Here is a 16,626-nt window from a genome sequence, read left to right on the forward strand (position 1 = left end):
AATTGGCTGTGAGAAGCGATGATGACGAGATATATCCTACTAAAGGTGCATGATGTTAACGAAGCGTGTGCTTAAAGCGCAACCCGGTTTGGGCCACCCGCGTTTCTCTTTCTATGTTTTCTTCATACCACATTGTAGTCTGGCAATTTTAATTTTCTTCAATTCTTCAATTTTTTATCGCCTCTACACTGCTCATGGAGACCTGCAACTCTTCGGTCAAGCGTGACTTTACAACAATGGGCGGTGATGAAGATGCGTCGGGTCGCCCTCCGCCTCCGCCTCCTGCCAAAGCTGGGAGGGGATCCCATCGACACCTGGCCAAGGAATCGAAAGATGCCTATTTCCGGAATCTCTACACAAAAGCACCCGACTTCAAGGCGATGGCTCACCTGGACCCGGAATTCGCAGCCGTGTTTGTTGTGTCCCTCCCATGGCTCGAATGGCCATGCTAACGTGAGAATAGCGTCAAGGGACGAGACCTCAACTTTAACGACCCAAAATCCGTGATGCAAATCACCAAGTCTCTTCTCAAAGTAGACTTTGATCTGAAAATAGAGTTGCCAGAGGATCGACTATGTCCTCCTGTGAGAGAGACCCCCCCTTTTTCTGGTGTGAAATTGAGTCTAACAGGGAGGCCAGGTTGCAAATAGACACAATTATATTCTGTGGCTCAAGGACCTGTTGGACACGACATCATACGACGAGCCTGGCGGGAAAGCCGTAGGGCTGGACATTGGCACCGGGGCGAGCTGCATATACCCGCTGCTTGGATGCGTCCAGCGTCCGTGGTCATTCATTGCAACCGGTGCGTTTTTCCTTCTGGCTCTACCGTTTACCTCACAGCCGTACTAACAGCTCTGAAAGACATTGACGACAAAAGCCTGGAGTGGGCCAGAAAGAATATCAAGCTCAACGACCTTGAAAGCCGAATCCAAGTCATCAGCCGCAAGCCGGACGACGCCCTCATCCCACTAGAAGACATCAAAGTCGACTCCCTCGACTTCACCATGACCAACCCGCCCTTTTACGAATCCGAAGAGGCAATGGTGAAAAGCGCACAAGAAAAGTCCCGCCCGCCATTCACCGCATGCACCGGCGCAAAGGTCGAGATGGTGACGCAAGGCGGAGAGGTGGGCTTCATCGAGCGCATCTTCCAAGAGTCGCTCGTGCTGCGCGAGCGCGTGCGCTGGTACACCGCCATGGTGGGCTTCTTGTCCAGCCTCACGCGTCTGATAGACAAGCTGAGGGAGCACAAGATTGACAACTACGCCGTCACCGAGTTTCAGCAGGGCAACAAGACGAGGCGGTGGGCGATTGGATGGAGCTTCGGCCCGTTGCGTCCTGCACAACACGTCGCGAGAGGGACCAAGGCGGCTTTGTCAAAGGGGATCCTGCCGGGCATCACAGAGTATGTTGCTTTCCAGATGCCGCTCGGCGGGAGCATTGGTCTCTTTGCGGAGAATCTGAGCAGCGCCGTTGGAGCACTAGATCTCATGTCCTGGGACTGGGACAGAGAGAAGCTCCAGGGCGTCGGAAGGGCAGTGGACAAGGTCTGGGCCCGGGCGTGGCGGCGGCGGAAGAAGCGCGAGGCGGAGGCGGGCGAACAAGGAAAGGGTGAAGACAAGGCGACGGAGCAGGTGTGCACGTTTGGCTTCCGCGTTGCCGTGAAGGTTTCGCGAGAGCATGTCTCTGTCGAGGCGCGGTGGCTGGAAGGGCACGATGAGTTGGCTTTTGAAAGCTTCCGCGGGTTCTTGAAGAGTGCGTCGGAGAAGGCCGCCAAGGACATGAAGGAGAAGGCCGCCGAGCACGGGGAGAAGGCCGCCGAGCACGGGGAGAAGGCCGCCGAGCACGGGGAGAAGAACTCTGCCATCTGATCTATTCAAGTCTATTCATATATCCTCTCTCACTGCAAGCCAAGTCAATACAAGAAGCACCGTCTTTCTATATACATGAGCATCCATCCCCAAGCGATTCAAGGCAAATGCTTATCAAAACCCGCCTCCACAAGCCTCTTCCCCGCCTCCCAGACCTCGTCCGGAATCTCCTGCTCAATCTGAAACCCCCGCGCAGGATACTCTTTGATCCTCACCAGATCCCCGACCATGATACTCGTCACCAGCTCCCGCGGATTCCTCGCATCAGGATACTCGCCAAAGCTCAGGTCCGGCGAAGACACGGTAAACAGCGTCCGCTGATCGGGCCACTGCTTCCGAAACGTCGCATACGTCCGCCTCTCCATGTACGGCTTCTGCACAAGCACCAGGCTCCGCTTCAACTCCTCCAGCAGCCCTTTCTCGCGCAACATGTCATACGTGAAGCGAACGTTTTCGCCCGTGTTTCTCGCGCGCGGCTCGACGATGATTCTGTCGTCGGGGACGCCCATTTCGCGCGCAATGGCCGCGAAGACTACCGCTTCGGGCTCGGCAAAGAGACCCTTTGTCAGGACGCCTGAGTCTCCCGAGAAGATGAGGTAGGGCGCGATGCCGTCGAGGTAGAGCTGGGCTGCGTGGGCGGCGATGCGCGTGTCGAGGCTGCAGAGGCAGAAGATTGCGGAGGCGGGGCGGAGGGGAAGGTTCATTTTGTGGTAGTTGTAGACGAGGGTTGCGTCTTTGTGGATTTGGTCTGTTTGTGTCATTTTTTTTTTTTTTCAACTATATGTTTCTTGTGTGAATGTATTGGTGAGTTCTCTGTTGGAGCGGTTGGGGGCGTGTGTAAGTAGGAAGTTGGGTATGAAAGGATATGTGAGGCTTCACCCGGATATAAGAGCTTAGGTGGGGGGTTTGAGTGCATGTGCTGTATAAGCGGCTTATGATTATACGGATTCGCAACTTGATAGAGCATCTTGTGGACACTCTTTTGGAGATGATGAAGATGTTTCGAGAGGTATATTGTTGTTTATACAATATTCCCCGGGAAACCGTTGATGAGTCGATGCTTCAAGTGTACATGTAGCGATATCTTGCCCGGATATTGAGAGATCCTCACTTATATACCTGGTCGCCATACACATATACAACTGCCACATGGTCAGCTTCAATGTCAGGATAAGCGATTGGTAACTTTTATACCTTATTTAGAGACTGGAGAAGATTTACACTGCACAGGTATAGTCCATAGTCTAGAGTACTCCCTAATACTTGACAGTCTTCACCAGCTACCTACCTGACTAACATGACGATCCTCCCATTTAGCCGGATCTACCTACATACACAACTCATCCCATCAACTCCTCAAAACTTCACAACCTCCAATCTCATCAAGCCTCACAACCTCATATACCTCCCTTCACCTCAATCAATCACATATCATAATCATCACCATGGCCAACTCACACACCTCGGACCGCGAAGCCCTCACCTCCCGCATCCTCCCCCAAATGACCCTCTCCTCCGGCCTCTCCCCCCCCCCCTCCTCCTCCTCCTCCTCCTCCTCCGCCCACGACTCCGCACTCGACCGCTTCAGCATCGCCGGCAACGCCGTCATCACAGGCGGCACCGGCGCCATCGGGCTCGTCGTCGCCCGCGCGATCCTGCAGCACGGCGCCTCGGGCCTGATGCTGCTCGACCTCAACGTCGACGCCTCATCATCCCAGCTCGCCGTGCAGGCGCTCCGAGACGAGTTCCCGCAGGCTTCCATCGCAGCTCGCTCCGTAGATGTGACGGACGAAGATGCCGTCAACGCAGCCATTACGGAAGAAGCGGTTCAGTCCCTGGGCTCCGTCGACATGCTCGTCTGCCTCGCGGGCATCGTGTCCTGCTCGCACGCCCTGGACACGCCCATTTCCACCTGGCGCAAGGTCCTCGACGTCAACACCACGGGGGCATTCATCTGCGCGCGCGCCGCCGCCCGCGCCATGGTCTCGCAGGGCACGGGCGGGCGCATCGTCCTGACGGCGTCGATATCCGCGCACAGGGTCAACTTCCCGCAGCCGCAGGCCGCGTACAACGTCAGCAAGGGGGCGCTGCTGATGCTCAAGAGCTCGCTGGCGGCGGAGTGGGCGCGGTACGGCATCACGGTTAATAGCGTCAGCCCGGGGTACATGGACACGGTGCTCAACGAGGGCGAGGGGCTGGCGGCCGCGAGGAGCATCTGGAACGAGAGGAATCCGATGGGCAGGATGGGGTTGCCGGAGGAGGTGGCTGGGGTGGTGGTGATGATGCTGAGCCGGGCGGGGAGTTATCTGAACGGGGCGGATGTTGTTGTTGATGGAGGGGGGCATGTGTTTTGAGCCCAGCAGAATAGTGAAGTTGATGGTTGATGTGCGTGGTGTTGGGAGATTGTGTGTCCTGTCTGATGTGTGTGTATCAACCTGTAGACGCTCCAGAAGATATTGATAACAGTGACATTCCATGATACATGTACCATTCACCACCAGACATGTTCGATCAAACCATCCAAGCTGATTCTTTCCCTGCAAACGACCTGCCCATGAACTCATCTCCATGTCATGCCATCTCATGACTTATCGATGCCAAACTCCTTCAACGTGTAATACCAGCAAAGTCCATCAGACAGCCACGTGGGCTCACCATTAGCCATGACTTACCTATGGATAGGTATTGGCTAGCCAAGCCCAAGCCCAAGCCAAACCTCAGGAACAAACACATCAACACCAAACAGGTACAGGTTTCAAACAATAGGTAATAATATATCGATCGCGCTTGGACCTGGCAAATGCAGGGTCCTCCTGTTCACACTCGAGTTGATTAGGCGAGATGCATCTCATTCGAGCGCTTGTTTAAACGCCTCATGCCCATGCTCGCTCGTTTGAAATTAGCCGTCCTTTGTCTTTTCGCCAGCGAACTCCATAGATTCAGATTAGCAGCTCTCGGTAGCAAAGCTCGCTTAGCAACTTGATCAAATCTCATCAAATCTCATCAATCTCTTTTGTTTCATTCAACATGAGACTCGTCCCCCATTCGACAGTCAATACCATCTCATACACGACTCATTCAGTCCACGTTTTATAATCAATACAATGCTTATCACGGGCTACAGTTCCTAGCTCACGAGTTTGGTCACACACACACACTACATGTAAAGCCTCCACCTTACCTTATCGTATCCCCCCAAACGACCAACTCAACACCAAGCATCTCCCCCACGTGGCCCATCACCAAACTCCCTCCGCGATTCTCTACAAGTAATAACCGACGACTTCAACCCAATCTCTCCACGCTTCCCGTCCTGCCGCATGCAGCAGCAACATGCACCCATTTCCTGCATTTCACACGTGTTCCCCCTTGGTCCCATGCATGGCTCCCTCTAGCTCCCTCGTCATACATACAGCGAGTAACACGACGAAAAAAAACAAGGCGTGCACTGCTGTGCCGTTGGAAAGATGAGCGCTGGGGTGAAGGGGAAGCCCGTCATCTGCCCGAATTCGCGCCTCCGATTGGCTCGTTGCAACTCGACGATGGCGGATCTTTGGAAATCAAGGGAGCCTGGTTCGAATAATCTCATCCGTCATGTCCCTCAATACCTAGTTGTACCTGTAGCGAGATCCAGTAATGAGCGGCATGTTCATGGATCATCCGTTCGCGGCACTTCGTAGGCGGGTTCGGTTCGCATCGAGAGAATCCCCCCCTCAAAAACACACAACCATCCATTTCCATATACTAATTGAATAAATAACACCACCATTCACTTTCTTTTTCCTTTTCTTCCTCTAAAACTTTTCATCCAAAAAAAAAAAAAATCACCTCATTTCTCTGCAGCTTCCAGCATCTTCGCACCTCCTCACCACAGACCCTCACCGTCTCCGCCGCCTTTTGCCCAATCCATCTCTTGGCCAATGGACAAAGTCACCCTGTTGACGTCATCTCGGCTCGAGCCCACCGCCGGCTTCCGGCCCCACTCGTCCATCATCGTCGCTCTTGGAAGCCTCTTGACCGTCGCTGCGCTTCCCCTTGCCCTTGAATATCAGGCCCGCCTCGCCCGCCTCTGCTCCTCCATCTCTCTTCGTGTCTACAACATACTCGTCTCTCTGCACGTCTATACAAATACAATCATCGTCGTCGTCGTCTCTCTGCAAGGCTATTACTCCTTCTTCATCTCGCGTGCCCTGCTCCTCGCCTCGTCCTGCGCCGGCAAGCATCTCCTTTCTCATGCCTTATTCGCCTCGCAGTCCTTCCTCACGCACGCATCCGCCATGTTCTCAAAGACCGTAGTCGACTTCTGGCAGTCCAGGAGGATCCAGAAAATCCGCGCAAAGCTCTTTTACGAGTTTGCAGTCTTCATCCTCGGCTGCGGCAACGCCTTCTTCCTCCTCGTCTTCTGGCCTGGCTGGATCTTTCTCGGTGCTGCCGTCCTTGCTCTGAGGCAACTCGCCGGCTGATTTGACTGGTCAATGAATCAAATCGATTGAGTGACAAACGCTCTCGCAACACCTCATCAAGAGACAAAGAGAACCACCTCCAGCTCCACACGACCAGCGGCAAACGGCCGGTTCTCGGTTACTCGACGCTGCTCCATCCTATGAGCTCCAGTCTCACTACTCACGCCTACACTATCCGACCTCTTCACTTTGCAAAGAAAAACGTGTTACCGCCGTTGTCTTTCCGAATCTGCGTCGAGTAATCCATCTCCGGATCAAACTCCTGCCACGTGCTGGCCGGGTAGATGTGCTTGTGCCTCTCGTACCACCTGCGATCCACCACCTTTGTCAGGGTCGGGTCCTCGTTGTACCCTTCCAGCGTGGAGATGTCGGGCTGTCGCGCTTTGGCCGCTGCAGCCTTCTCAGCCGGAGTCACCAACACACCACCGCTTGTACCGTCCGAGTCGTCGGTCGAGCTTGGTCGGATCGGCGCTTCGGCGCTGTAGTCGAAGAGGCGCTTGCCACCGGGCCCGGTGGTCTTGTTGACGATGAAGTAATAGAAATCGTAATGCTGGTACCGGTATCAGCATATGCCTGCATACGACAAGCGATAGACGGGAATACAATGGCTGCATAGAAAGGGAGGGGGGGGGGGCATAGAAGGAAGCATAGAAGGAAGCATAGAATAGAGTGGAGGATAAATCAAACGCATCAACGGAATAGATAGACAAACAAGACTCACATGAGGAATAATGACAGTCCCTCTCACCAGCATCAAATCGTCCACACCTGCTCTCGCCCATGCTCTCTGTGCATTCGTCTGCTCTCCAACACCCAGCTCCGCGCCGACCTTGCGGCCCTTGTCCAGAAACACCCAGACAAAGTCGCCCTTTTTCATGCGGACCGTCCCGCCGGGGATGTTGGCGCCGTCGTAAAAGACAAAGGGTATCGCAATCTCGGTGTTCTTGACGGCCTCTTGCAGGGCGACAAACTCTCGCCGCAGCGCCTCTCGCTCCGCAGCCTCCTTGCGCAGCGCCGCCTTGGTCACGGCCTTGGGGATCACCCCAACCGCCGCATTGGCCTTGATCTTTGCCCTTTTCTCGCCGCCCGACGCCGCGTCCTTGTCGCTCGAGGGCTCCGTCGAAGCGCCGCGCGCGCTCACGCTCACAGCTTCCGATTCCGCAGCAGCAGCAGCATCCTCCTCCTGCTCGTCATCGTCGTCGCCAAAAGACAAGAGCTTCTTGCCCGGGTTCTGCTTCGCCTTCTTCTTCTTGGCCTTCTTCTTCAGCGGCCCGGAATCGGTGCCGGTGCCGGTGCCGGCGGCGGTGGTCGAGTCACTGCCAGCGTTGTCAGGAGTGCCAGTCTGCGAGCGGTCCGGCAGTTTTGAAGTAGAAGAAGATGACGTGCCTGAGAGCGCGGCCTCGCGGGCCTCGCGCTCCTGCTGCTCGAGGACTTCGGCGCGCCGCTTGCGGAAGTCGGAGAGCGCTACGAGGCCGACTGTGTGTGTCGACAGGCGCTCGTTGGTCGTCTTGTTCTGGGGCGTGAAGCGCGAGGCTTGCTGGTTCGACATGGCGGGCGGTTCTTGGTTGATTGATTGGGGGTTTGGAGGTGGGAAGGGTGGAGGTTTTGTGCTGGAGGTTGTTGCGCTACAGGCGATTTGGCTGCTGCTTATCGGTAGCTTTAAGTTGTTATCAGAGTGTTACCGTGCAGGTCTATGCGGGTTGACACTGTGGCGAGGCAGCTTCATGTCCATCGTGATACCCTGGATTTCACTGTACGTAGATGTGGTCACATAAAGCAAAGAGGGCTCGACTGTGCATCATGATTCTGGAACCGAATAGTTGTAGAGAATCATCATCTATGGAAGCTTGGTTCCCTTACGTGTCGCCTGTCCCACCTGCGAATTCGTCGTGTCCTCTGCATATCTCTTGTACACCTCGATATACTTGTCCTCCTCGCTCCATGTATTCTTGACGCTTGGCCGATCCTCAATCGCCTTCATCCACGAGCTCCATCTCGTCCACACATTCCCCTCACCACCCTCCCCTGGGATCTGAAGCCCGCCAGGCTTGTAGTGATTGATCAAAAACAGCCTCTTCGCCCAAGGCGCCAAGCTTATGTCCACCAAGCTTATGTCCCTCCCCAGGAACCACGGGCCCTCAGGATCCATCTCCGCCACCAGAGTCTTGATGTGCTTGTGAAGCTCTTCGCGTGCCTCGTCGATAGAATAGTCCTTCTCAGGCGTGTGCTGCAGGAACTTGTAAAACGCCGGAATGATCCTCGAATTGACGTGATCGATCCACAGCCTCGCCCTGGCCCTCTGATACGGATCCCCCGGCAGCAGGCGAGGGCCGTGCTGGGCCTCGTCTGCGTACGCCTCGTCGAGGTACTCCATGATGATGGAGCTTTCAAAGAGCGGCTTCTGCTGCGTCCCCGCGGCGTCGACGGGCACGCCCAGCGTGGGCACGAGGCCGCGCGGGTTCAGCTTGAGGAAGTCTGGCTCCTTTTTGTAGGGGTTGATCTCGATGTACTGGTACGGGATCTTCTTCTCCTCGAGCGTCATCCAGGCTCGTTGGACAAAGGGGCAGAACCAGCCTGCGTAGAGCTTGAGTGGCTGTTCGTCTGCGTGGCGAGCTACCAGTTGAGCGGCAGCGCCGCTGGCTGCTGAGTGAATCGAAGTGTCGACGCTGCCCATTCTGTGATGTGTTTGAAATGAGTCTCTTAACTGAATTGATGTAGAAGAATGTCAGATGTTCTGCTTATTTTCAAAGAAAAGGAAGATGAAGACGAAGGCGAGTTTGTCGTCAAGATGTCCAGATCCCATGACGTTATCTAATACTCGCACCCCGCGTGGCGAACCTCCACTGCAGAGCCTCATACCTAGATACATGTAGTACTACCATATGAGTGCAAACTAAGCGACCTTCAGGCAACCACAAAAAGGTAGCTAATCTATGTGTAAATATCAATTCATAAACGTCTCTGCAGTCTTGGGTTGCGTTTGGATGATATCGTAGTTTACAGATCTCAAGATTGGGATTGCTTGCTTGGTCTAAATCCTCAGCGTCACGGGAGCTGCGATATCCGTCACAGCGTGGATAGCCTTAGAATCTGGATGCTACAGTGAATCTCATTCTTCCCTTTGAAAGAATATTCACCGTTTTTTTACTGAATCATCATACAGCACTTACCCACTCATGTCGTGACAGAGCACATCAACTTATAGACCGAGAGAGAACGCAAGACTGCAACCACGAAATCATTCAACGGTTCAAGCAAGATCGCAACCGACGTAGCACGTTCATCTACCCAATCCCAATTCCTCCTATCATGCTCCGAGATGGTACTTTGAAGCTCCCTGCATGATGAAATTTCAGCCTTTATATCTACCACAAGCCAAATGTCTTACCCATACCGAGTCGACTCGAGACATTTGAAGGCCTCCCGCTTGGGTGGCCCACAACCCCATATCCAGGCCTCGAGTGAATGTTGTCGACCCGTTTGCTTGAAGCCCTCCAACCATTGGTCAAAGAGCTCTTATTTACCTTCAATTGTTGGATCAGGAAGCCTTTGTTTATCTTAACTGATTGCATCTCTTCATCCTCATTCGGGTCTCAGCTCCTGCTCTTGAGTCTACATCTCAACATTCCTGTGCTCCATCGAGGACCTGCAACTCTGTCCCTGCGCTCGCAAGGTGTTCGACACAATGGGCTCTCCGCCATCAACCTCGAGCAGCGGCTCGTCTTCTTCAGCCTCAATTAGCAGCTCGCCCTCCGCCGGTTCTGCATCCAGCAAAGACTTGACTCTCGCTGCTCACCTGTCCCTGCTGAGCCTGGACGACGGCAACGAGGACGCAGAGGAGCTCGCAGCGACCCCCGTGTTCACTCAGGCCGTTCTCGAATACGGCACTAACCTCAAGGCAAATGGCAAGGAAGAAAGCATTGCCCAGTATGGCCTTCTCGCCGGTATCCTCGAAAGCAGCAACGCCCTGAAGAACCCTTCCGAAACCCACGAGAAGGACATCCGTCTCTTCTTCAACACGACTGCTCCCTCCAGCGTCTTCATATGCGGTAGTCAGGGGTCTGGCAAGAGCCATTCCCTGAGCTGTCTTCTCGAAAACTTCCTCACCCAGTCAAAGGCCAACGTGCTGCCTCGTCCGCTGACAGGCATCGTCTTCCACTACGATCCGTTCGGTGGCTCGCCTTGCGAGGCGGCCTATCTGTCGTCGGCCAAGGACATCTCTGTGAGGGTGCTTTGTGCTCCAACCAACATCAAGGACATCAAGGTATGTGACAAGACGTCTACATGACTCGAGCATTCATCTCATGTCTAATCACCTCTTTGTAGGCAATATACTCTCACTTGCCGCAAGTTGTGGTGGAGGAGCTCCGTATCAACCAGTCGGACCTCGACACGCGCAAGATGATGGAGCTCATGGCCGTCAGCTCCGTGCAGGGCAGCATCCCGCTGTATCTCCACGTCGTCCAGCGCATTCTCAAGGACCTGCGCATTGAGGAGCAGTTGAACGGCACAACGTTCAACTACAGAGAGTTCAAGAGTCGCCTGACGATTGACGCAGCTCTGGCCCCTGGTCAACTCGGCCCTCTTCAGCAGCGTCTCGACAACCTCGAGAGCTTCATGGTACGGGAGCAAGTGGTCAAAATTGCAAACAAGAAGGCCTTGCAGAGCCAGGGCAAGGGAAATAGCTGGGAATGCAAGGCAAGCCTTCACACACACACACTCTTGATCAATACAACAGGCTAACAAGATATATATTGCAGCCTGGCCAACTCACCATTGTGGACCTCTCGTGTCCCTGCGTCACCGAAGAGACGGCCTGCTCGCTCTTCAACATCTGTCTCGACCTCTTCCTGCAACACCGAGCAGACGCCGGCCTTGTCATTGCCCTCGACGAGGCCCACAAGTACATGACGGACACTGTCGAGAGCGCCGTCCTCACGGCAAAGCTCTTTGAGAACATTCGCGTCCAGCGCCACTTGGGCATTCGAGTCATCATCTCGACGCAAGAGCCGACAATCTCGCCAAAGCTGCTCGACCTGTGCTCGACCACAATCGTCCACCGCTTCACTTCGCCGGACTGGATGCAGGCTTTGAAGAAGCATCTAGCCGGCGCCTCCATCGTACCGTTGGACGAAGTTTGCAACGACGACGATGACGATGATGATGATGATGACGACGACGACTTTGACCGCAAGGTTGTCAAGTTGCCCCTCACTGCCAACGAGCTCACAACAGAGCTCTTCACCAAGATTGTCGCTCTGCGACGTGGCGAGGCTCTGCTTTTCTGCCCCTCGGCCATCATTGACGTGCGTCGAAGCGTGACCAAGTCCGAGAGGAACTCCATCGCAAACGGCGACGGCGTCAAATTGGAGGATAACGATGAGAAGAAGCAAAAGAGACACCCGCAGCTCGTCAAGTTGTCTCATGGACACCTAAAGATTCGGGTGCGTGAGAGGGTCACGCGTGATGGTGGACGCAGTGTTGTAGCTCGTTGAGGTTGAATGTTTTGCACAGAGTCGCCTGTAGTATAGAGCATGTCGACTCTAGGGAGTTAGAGTCCGATTGATTGTTTTGCAGAGAATCATACCAATAGACCGGGTTATGGCATAACAGGTACTCGTGTTTACCAGAAAATATATCTACAACAATATACATACGTGCCTAATGGCCACGCCCTCAGTCATACCGTGCATCAGCCATGAGCGCCGTCATATCAAAGTTGAACAGATTCTGCAACACCACATCATCCATCACGTCGAGACTCATCTGGTACGGATCCGCCTCACCGACATACTGCAGCGGCGCTCCCACAGACGACATGTACGCCGTGCCTTCGTCCGCCCTCTCAAGCGGATCCCCGACCTGCTGGTCCGGAAGCGACGCCTCCTCCATTGTTGCAGTTCGTTGCTGTTGCTGTTGCTGTTGCTTCTTCGTCGTCAACGCCATCGACCTACTCGTGCGCCTCTGATTTCGTGACGCAAGCCGCTGCATGTACGTCCGCGCAGCCTGCTCTCCGCCAAAGATGAATCCAATCTCCGCCACAAGCCCATCTGCGTCTGCATCTGCCTCTGCATCTTCATCTTGCCCCGAAGCTGAACCCAACCCTTCACTCCCCATATCCACAAGCCTCAGCATCTTGAGAAGAACCCGTCTCCCACGACTAGCCACAGGGGAGACACAGCCCTGGTCCTCCACCATCCGCAAATCATCAGCCATGTCCCGAATCTGCTGCCGTGCATTCGCAATCGGCAGCGAGCCCTCCACGAGAAGCAGCGCCGTGACTGTCACCGCAACGGAAAAGATCTGATACGCCTGCGGCAGGAACTTTTGCAGCGAGGTAGGCGATCGATTGGTTCGGATGGAGGATCTGTACACGGCCATTGCGTCTTCTGCCGCCTCGATGCACTTTGTCCATGAGGAACCGACGCGGGATGCTAGGAAGGGACGGTACATGCGTATGCGCTGCGTGCTGATGCATGTCCATATAATGTGATTTTGCCACACGAGTATTTCGCCGAGAGGCTGCGGAAGCAAGGGTGGCCTGCCGTCGGGATCGAGCTGGAAGAACCAGGGGTAAGACTTGGTGATGCTGAGGACCTCGTCGTCAAGCTTGCAGATGGCCTCGTAGGAGCGCGCGTCTTCGGCGCTGCTGTGGCAGAGATGGTGATTCATGAGCTTGAAGAAGCGAGCTCTGAAGATGTTGAGCATCATGATGGTCGGTTCATCGTGGGGGCGTGGCTTGACGAAGGAGTCTGTGATGTCGCTGTCGTTGCAGTTGAGTGGCAGGGGGACGCCCGGAGACTCGAGCCGTATCAGGGGAGGACGATTCAAGCAGATGGACTGAAACCTGAAAGCCAGACATGTTAGGTTTTTTTGGCACTTTTATATCACTTGCATAGGGAGGCTCACTTACGTATCGGAGTCGACGAGATCCCACCATATCCGATGCCTCATCTCCTCCTCCAGCGTGCGAGACGGAGTCACATCCCTATCCAGCCCAAGAGTCTGCGCAGTTCTCACAGCCTGCCCCAACCGTCTATACAATCAATCAGCACACACACACACACACACACACACATACTCTCCATCACTCCAACGTCTCGATTGCCAACTTACGAGTTGAGCGCACCAATCCCGTTGGTCGCATACCAGTAAAACTGCGTAATCGCAAACGTCTGAAGCTGCACCACACAAGGCCTCGCCTCATAATCACCCGCCAGCAACGCCTGATGCGACGCCCTGTGCCACACGTGCGCAAGATCCCGGATCGACTCCCGCGGACACCCGAATATCTCGACTGCCCCAAGGGGAACATAGAGAGCGCTGACGGAGATGATGGTAAAGACAAGCGCCGCGAATATAAAGTCCAGCTCGCGGTCTGGAGCGACGTCCCAAAACTCCTCCTCGTACCTGTGGCGGAAAGACGGCACGTGCGTGATCTGGAATATCCAGTTGATGTGGTCCAGGTAATAGTTGAGCAGCAAATCGCACATGGACCGCGAGGGCAAGGCGGAACGCAGCTGCGTCTCCCAGTATCGCCTCCTCGAAGCTCCCTCCATCATGTGCCAGAGCCCCGACGGCTGACCGGCGCTCTGAACCTCAGCGAGGAGCTGCGGCAGCGAAGACACGGGGATGGAAGTCGTCTTTGCATCAAAACCGAGAGATTGGAGAAAGAAGGCCGTCGTCTTCTGTGGCTCGTCGCCTCCAGGCACCCGATCGAAGCTGCTCTGAACACGAAGGCGAGCAGTCCCCCGGTCCGCAGATCCCCGACCCGGGGCTTCTGGTTCTCCAGCAATCCCCGATTGGGCATCCGGCGCCTCCGAACCAGCGTCCGGGTCGATAGCACAAACATCTGCCTTGTGGCCGTGAGTACCGCGAGCATTCCGGCCTCGCTTCGGAGGCGCCGGATTCTGGCGGCACAGCGTCTCCCGGCGGTAGCGGATGCACGTCCCGCAGGGCACCTTGCGGTCGCATCTCAGCTTGTGCCGGCGACAGGCGAGGCAGCTCAGGGGCTTGCGGCCGCCGCGGCGATGGGCCTCTTTGGGACCGGAGGGCTGCTGGTGGTGATGGTTGACCGGAGATGCGGACATGAGGGGAGCAGGGCAGCGTTCGGAGAAGGGGCAGATTCTCCGGTCGGGCGGAAATTGTTCAGCGAGGGGGTTACCCTTGTGATACCTAGACAATGGAGAGGGATGAAGGGAAAGAGTCTGAAAAGCTCGGTGAGGTAAGATTGAACGAGAGCTGAATCAAGAGTCAATGGGGGATTGAAATTATGTGGTATTGGGAGTAAGATATCAAGGTGATGGCAGAGTTCAATTTCAGCTGCTCAACTAAAACTTTGGGCTGCTCCCCGGTACCTATGGAGTCAAGAACCAAGACGATAAGAGTCATTCGCCGACTACAATAGAGGTAAAACTCGAACTTTTCATCAAACAAGTGTCAATATCAGAGCCATCAAATCACTATTGAATATGTATGTACATGTATGATGATGTATAGGCATATCACAAGAAATCCCCGTCCATACTCCGCCACTCGACAAGTCAAGACAACAACTTGATGCCGTCTCTGTCCCAGCTTATCAGGCTCTATATAACTAATTAAACGGCTGCCTCAACAGATTCTCAAACTTGGCCACTATGGCAGCAGCATCGCCCTCGTACGACCTGGAAACCGCCTCGTCTCGCTCTCGACCCTTGTCGCTGCCCACGGCAACCCGCATCTCGCCCAGCGCCCGCGCGCCCTTGACGAGGGTCGATGTTCGGGGCTGGCGCTTCTCTGCAAATGGCCTGAAGACGGATTCCGCGAGATTGTTCCTCAGCACGTCCTCGAGGCTCTTGTTGATGTCGTCTTCATGCTGGCTGCCGGGGGATAGATCCGGCAGCATGGTGCTCAGGTGGTAGCAGTCCTCCCTGTGCGGTGAGAGTGTTAGGACAAACTCCGTATAAGTGCGAGGAAGGATTTCGAATCAACTGACATGGCCTGGTTGGCACCCTGTCCAAGGTGAGGGCTCGTAGGATGCGCAGCATCGCCCACCAAGACGCAACGCCTCGAGAACCATTCCTCCGGCCTCAGCTCCTCACGGTCAAACAGGCCAAACTTGATGATGCGCTCAGCCGCTCTCACTCCCTGCGCGATGCTGGCATCCCAGCCGTCGAGCAGCTTGCAAAGGGCCTCTCGCTGAGTATCCATCTCGTCACCGGTGAACGGACGCCACGTCTCTTCTCTCTCCTGAGTCTCTCGCTGCGTGAGGGCCCATGACGTTGTCTTGGGGCCGACTGGGTAGGCAATGACATGGACTCCGTCGCCGTACCAGTTGCGCATCGCTGCCGTGGCCTCAAGTGTCGCCGGTGTTTCTGACAGGAAAGCCGTCTGTTCACTCACCTTCATTAGCCATTTCATACTCCGCCGTCATCCTAAACTGGCCATGTCTGAGACATACCTGTGTGAGACCTGTATACGAAGGAAGTCCTTCTTCAACCCCCCTTTGCCTTTGTAGAATGGCTCTTGAAGCCGACTTGATACCATCGCATCCAACAAGAAACAAGCCCGTCACCGACTGTCCATTGCTGAAAGTTGCCGTCACCGAGTCCTCGTGCTCCTGGATATCGACCAGCGCCCACCCCTCCCTGAGCTCGATGCCCTCCTCCAGCACCTTTCTCTTCAAAAGCAGATTGAGCGTTGTCCGCCTGATGCCAGTGGCAGGTTGTCGGTAGGTGTCGGCAAAGGTGCTCGGTAGATTGGACTGTCCGAGGACCTCACCCGAGGCTTTGGCATCCCAGAGGGTCGTGAGAGGGAGAGATTCGGCCTTGATGGCGTCTGCAACTCCAATCAAGTCAAATACTTTGAGTCTACAAATCTTGTAAGCACTCAATTTCTTGTAAGATGCTCGATACTACTGTAATCAGTGAGCTCGGCACTTACCCATTGGACATGATCATCAATGATGCCCCGGCATTGCCCAGTTCCCGAACCTTTTCAAAGACAATCGGCTGATAGCCTTTTCTCTTGAGTAGAATCGCAAGGAAAGGGCCGGCCACGCCACAGCCAATGATCAGGACGGTCGGGGGAGCCATGTTTTCCAGCTGAATATCCCTTTCTTTTATGTGTTATGCGTTGGTGGTAGGCCGAACAAGCGTTGGCGTAGCAATAGCAAGGCTGCGCATATCTCTTGACCCGTCCATGCTTGCTTCCCCCCCGTAGCTGTATATATACGGCGAAAGAAATTATTTTCCAGCCACCTTGTCCAGGAAAATAAATCTTTTCACCGGGTGAGTCAATCGGCGAGC

General features: G+C 54.8%; 8 protein-coding genes across 8 annotated transcripts; 4 read left to right on the top strand and 4 right to left on the bottom strand.

Annotated features, from left to right (window-relative positions):
• Nucleotides 1-326: 326 nt before the first annotated feature.
• Nucleotides 327-1,757, top strand: TRIREDRAFT_39285 (uncharacterized protein; the record flags this gene model as incomplete). The annotated part of the gene is made up of 4 exons (XM_006960976.1): nt 327-416; nt 459-503; nt 640-805; nt 865-1,757. Coding segments are annotated over 4 exons (1,194 nt in total), but the record flags the coding sequence as incomplete, so codon positions are not given.
• A 215-nt stretch (nt 1,758-1,972) lies between these two features.
• TRIREDRAFT_102890 (uncharacterized protein) lies at nt 1,973-2,635 on the bottom strand (the record flags this gene model as incomplete). Its single annotated transcript, XM_006961669.1, has 1 exon — nt 1,973-2,635. The coding sequence occupies one exon, from the start codon at nt 2,633-2,635 to the stop codon at nt 1,973-1,975; it is 663 nt and encodes a 220-aa protein (XP_006961731.1).
• A 780-nt stretch (nt 2,636-3,415) lies between these two features.
• On the top strand, nt 3,416-4,213 carry TRIREDRAFT_30668 (uncharacterized protein; the record flags this gene model as incomplete). Its single annotated transcript, XM_006960960.1, has 1 exon — nt 3,416-4,213. A coding segment is annotated over one exon (798 nt), but the record flags the coding sequence as incomplete, so codon positions are not given.
• Nucleotides 4,214-5,510: 1,297 nt separating this feature from the next.
• On the top strand, nt 5,511-6,337 carry TRIREDRAFT_102892 (uncharacterized protein; the record flags this gene model as incomplete). The annotated part of the gene is made up of 2 exons (XM_006961236.1): nt 5,511-5,550; nt 5,718-6,337. The coding sequence occupies 2 exons, from the start codon at nt 5,511-5,513 to the stop codon at nt 6,335-6,337; spliced, it is 660 nt and encodes a 219-aa protein (XP_006961298.1).
• A 184-nt stretch (nt 6,338-6,521) lies between these two features.
• TRIREDRAFT_74099 (uncharacterized protein) lies at nt 6,522-7,886 on the bottom strand (the record flags this gene model as incomplete). The annotated part of the gene is made up of 3 exons (XM_006961670.1): nt 6,522-6,718; nt 6,773-6,887; nt 7,059-7,886. The coding sequence occupies 3 exons, from the start codon at nt 7,884-7,886 to the stop codon at nt 6,522-6,524; spliced, it is 1,140 nt and encodes a 379-aa protein (XP_006961732.1).
• Nucleotides 7,887-8,174: 288 nt separating this feature from the next.
• TRIREDRAFT_74103 (uncharacterized protein) lies at nt 8,175-9,044 on the bottom strand (the record flags this gene model as incomplete). The annotated part of the gene is made up of 1 exon (XM_006961671.1): nt 8,175-9,044. Exon 1 carries the CDS (start codon nt 9,009-9,011, stop codon nt 8,175-8,177), a length of 837 nt encoding a protein of 278 aa, XP_006961733.1. The 5' UTR covers nt 9,012-9,044.
• Nucleotides 9,045-10,184: 1,140 nt separating this feature from the next.
• TRIREDRAFT_38876 (uncharacterized protein) lies at nt 10,185-11,826 on the top strand (the record flags this gene model as incomplete). The annotated part of the gene is made up of 5 exons (XM_006960975.1): nt 10,185-10,559; nt 10,664-10,969; nt 11,041-11,457; nt 11,563-11,663; nt 11,736-11,826. Coding segments are annotated over 5 exons (1,290 nt in total), but the record flags the coding sequence as incomplete, so codon positions are not given.
• A 3,107-nt stretch (nt 11,827-14,933) lies between these two features.
• Nucleotides 14,934-16,413, bottom strand: TRIREDRAFT_53430 (uncharacterized protein; the record flags this gene model as incomplete). Its single annotated transcript, XM_006961672.1, has 4 exons — nt 14,934-15,249; nt 15,315-15,709; nt 15,780-16,188; nt 16,262-16,413. 4 exons carry the CDS (start codon nt 16,411-16,413, stop codon nt 14,934-14,936), a joined length of 1,272 nt encoding a protein of 423 aa, XP_006961734.1.
• Between the last annotated feature and the right edge of the window lie 213 nt (nt 16,414-16,626).

Source organism: Trichoderma reesei (assembly GCF_000167675.1).
Source record: "Trichoderma reesei QM6a unplaced genomic scaffold TRIREscaffold_1, whole genome shotgun sequence".
In the NCBI taxonomy this organism is placed as follows: domain Eukaryota; kingdom Fungi; phylum Ascomycota; class Sordariomycetes; order Hypocreales; family Hypocreaceae; genus Trichoderma; species Trichoderma reesei.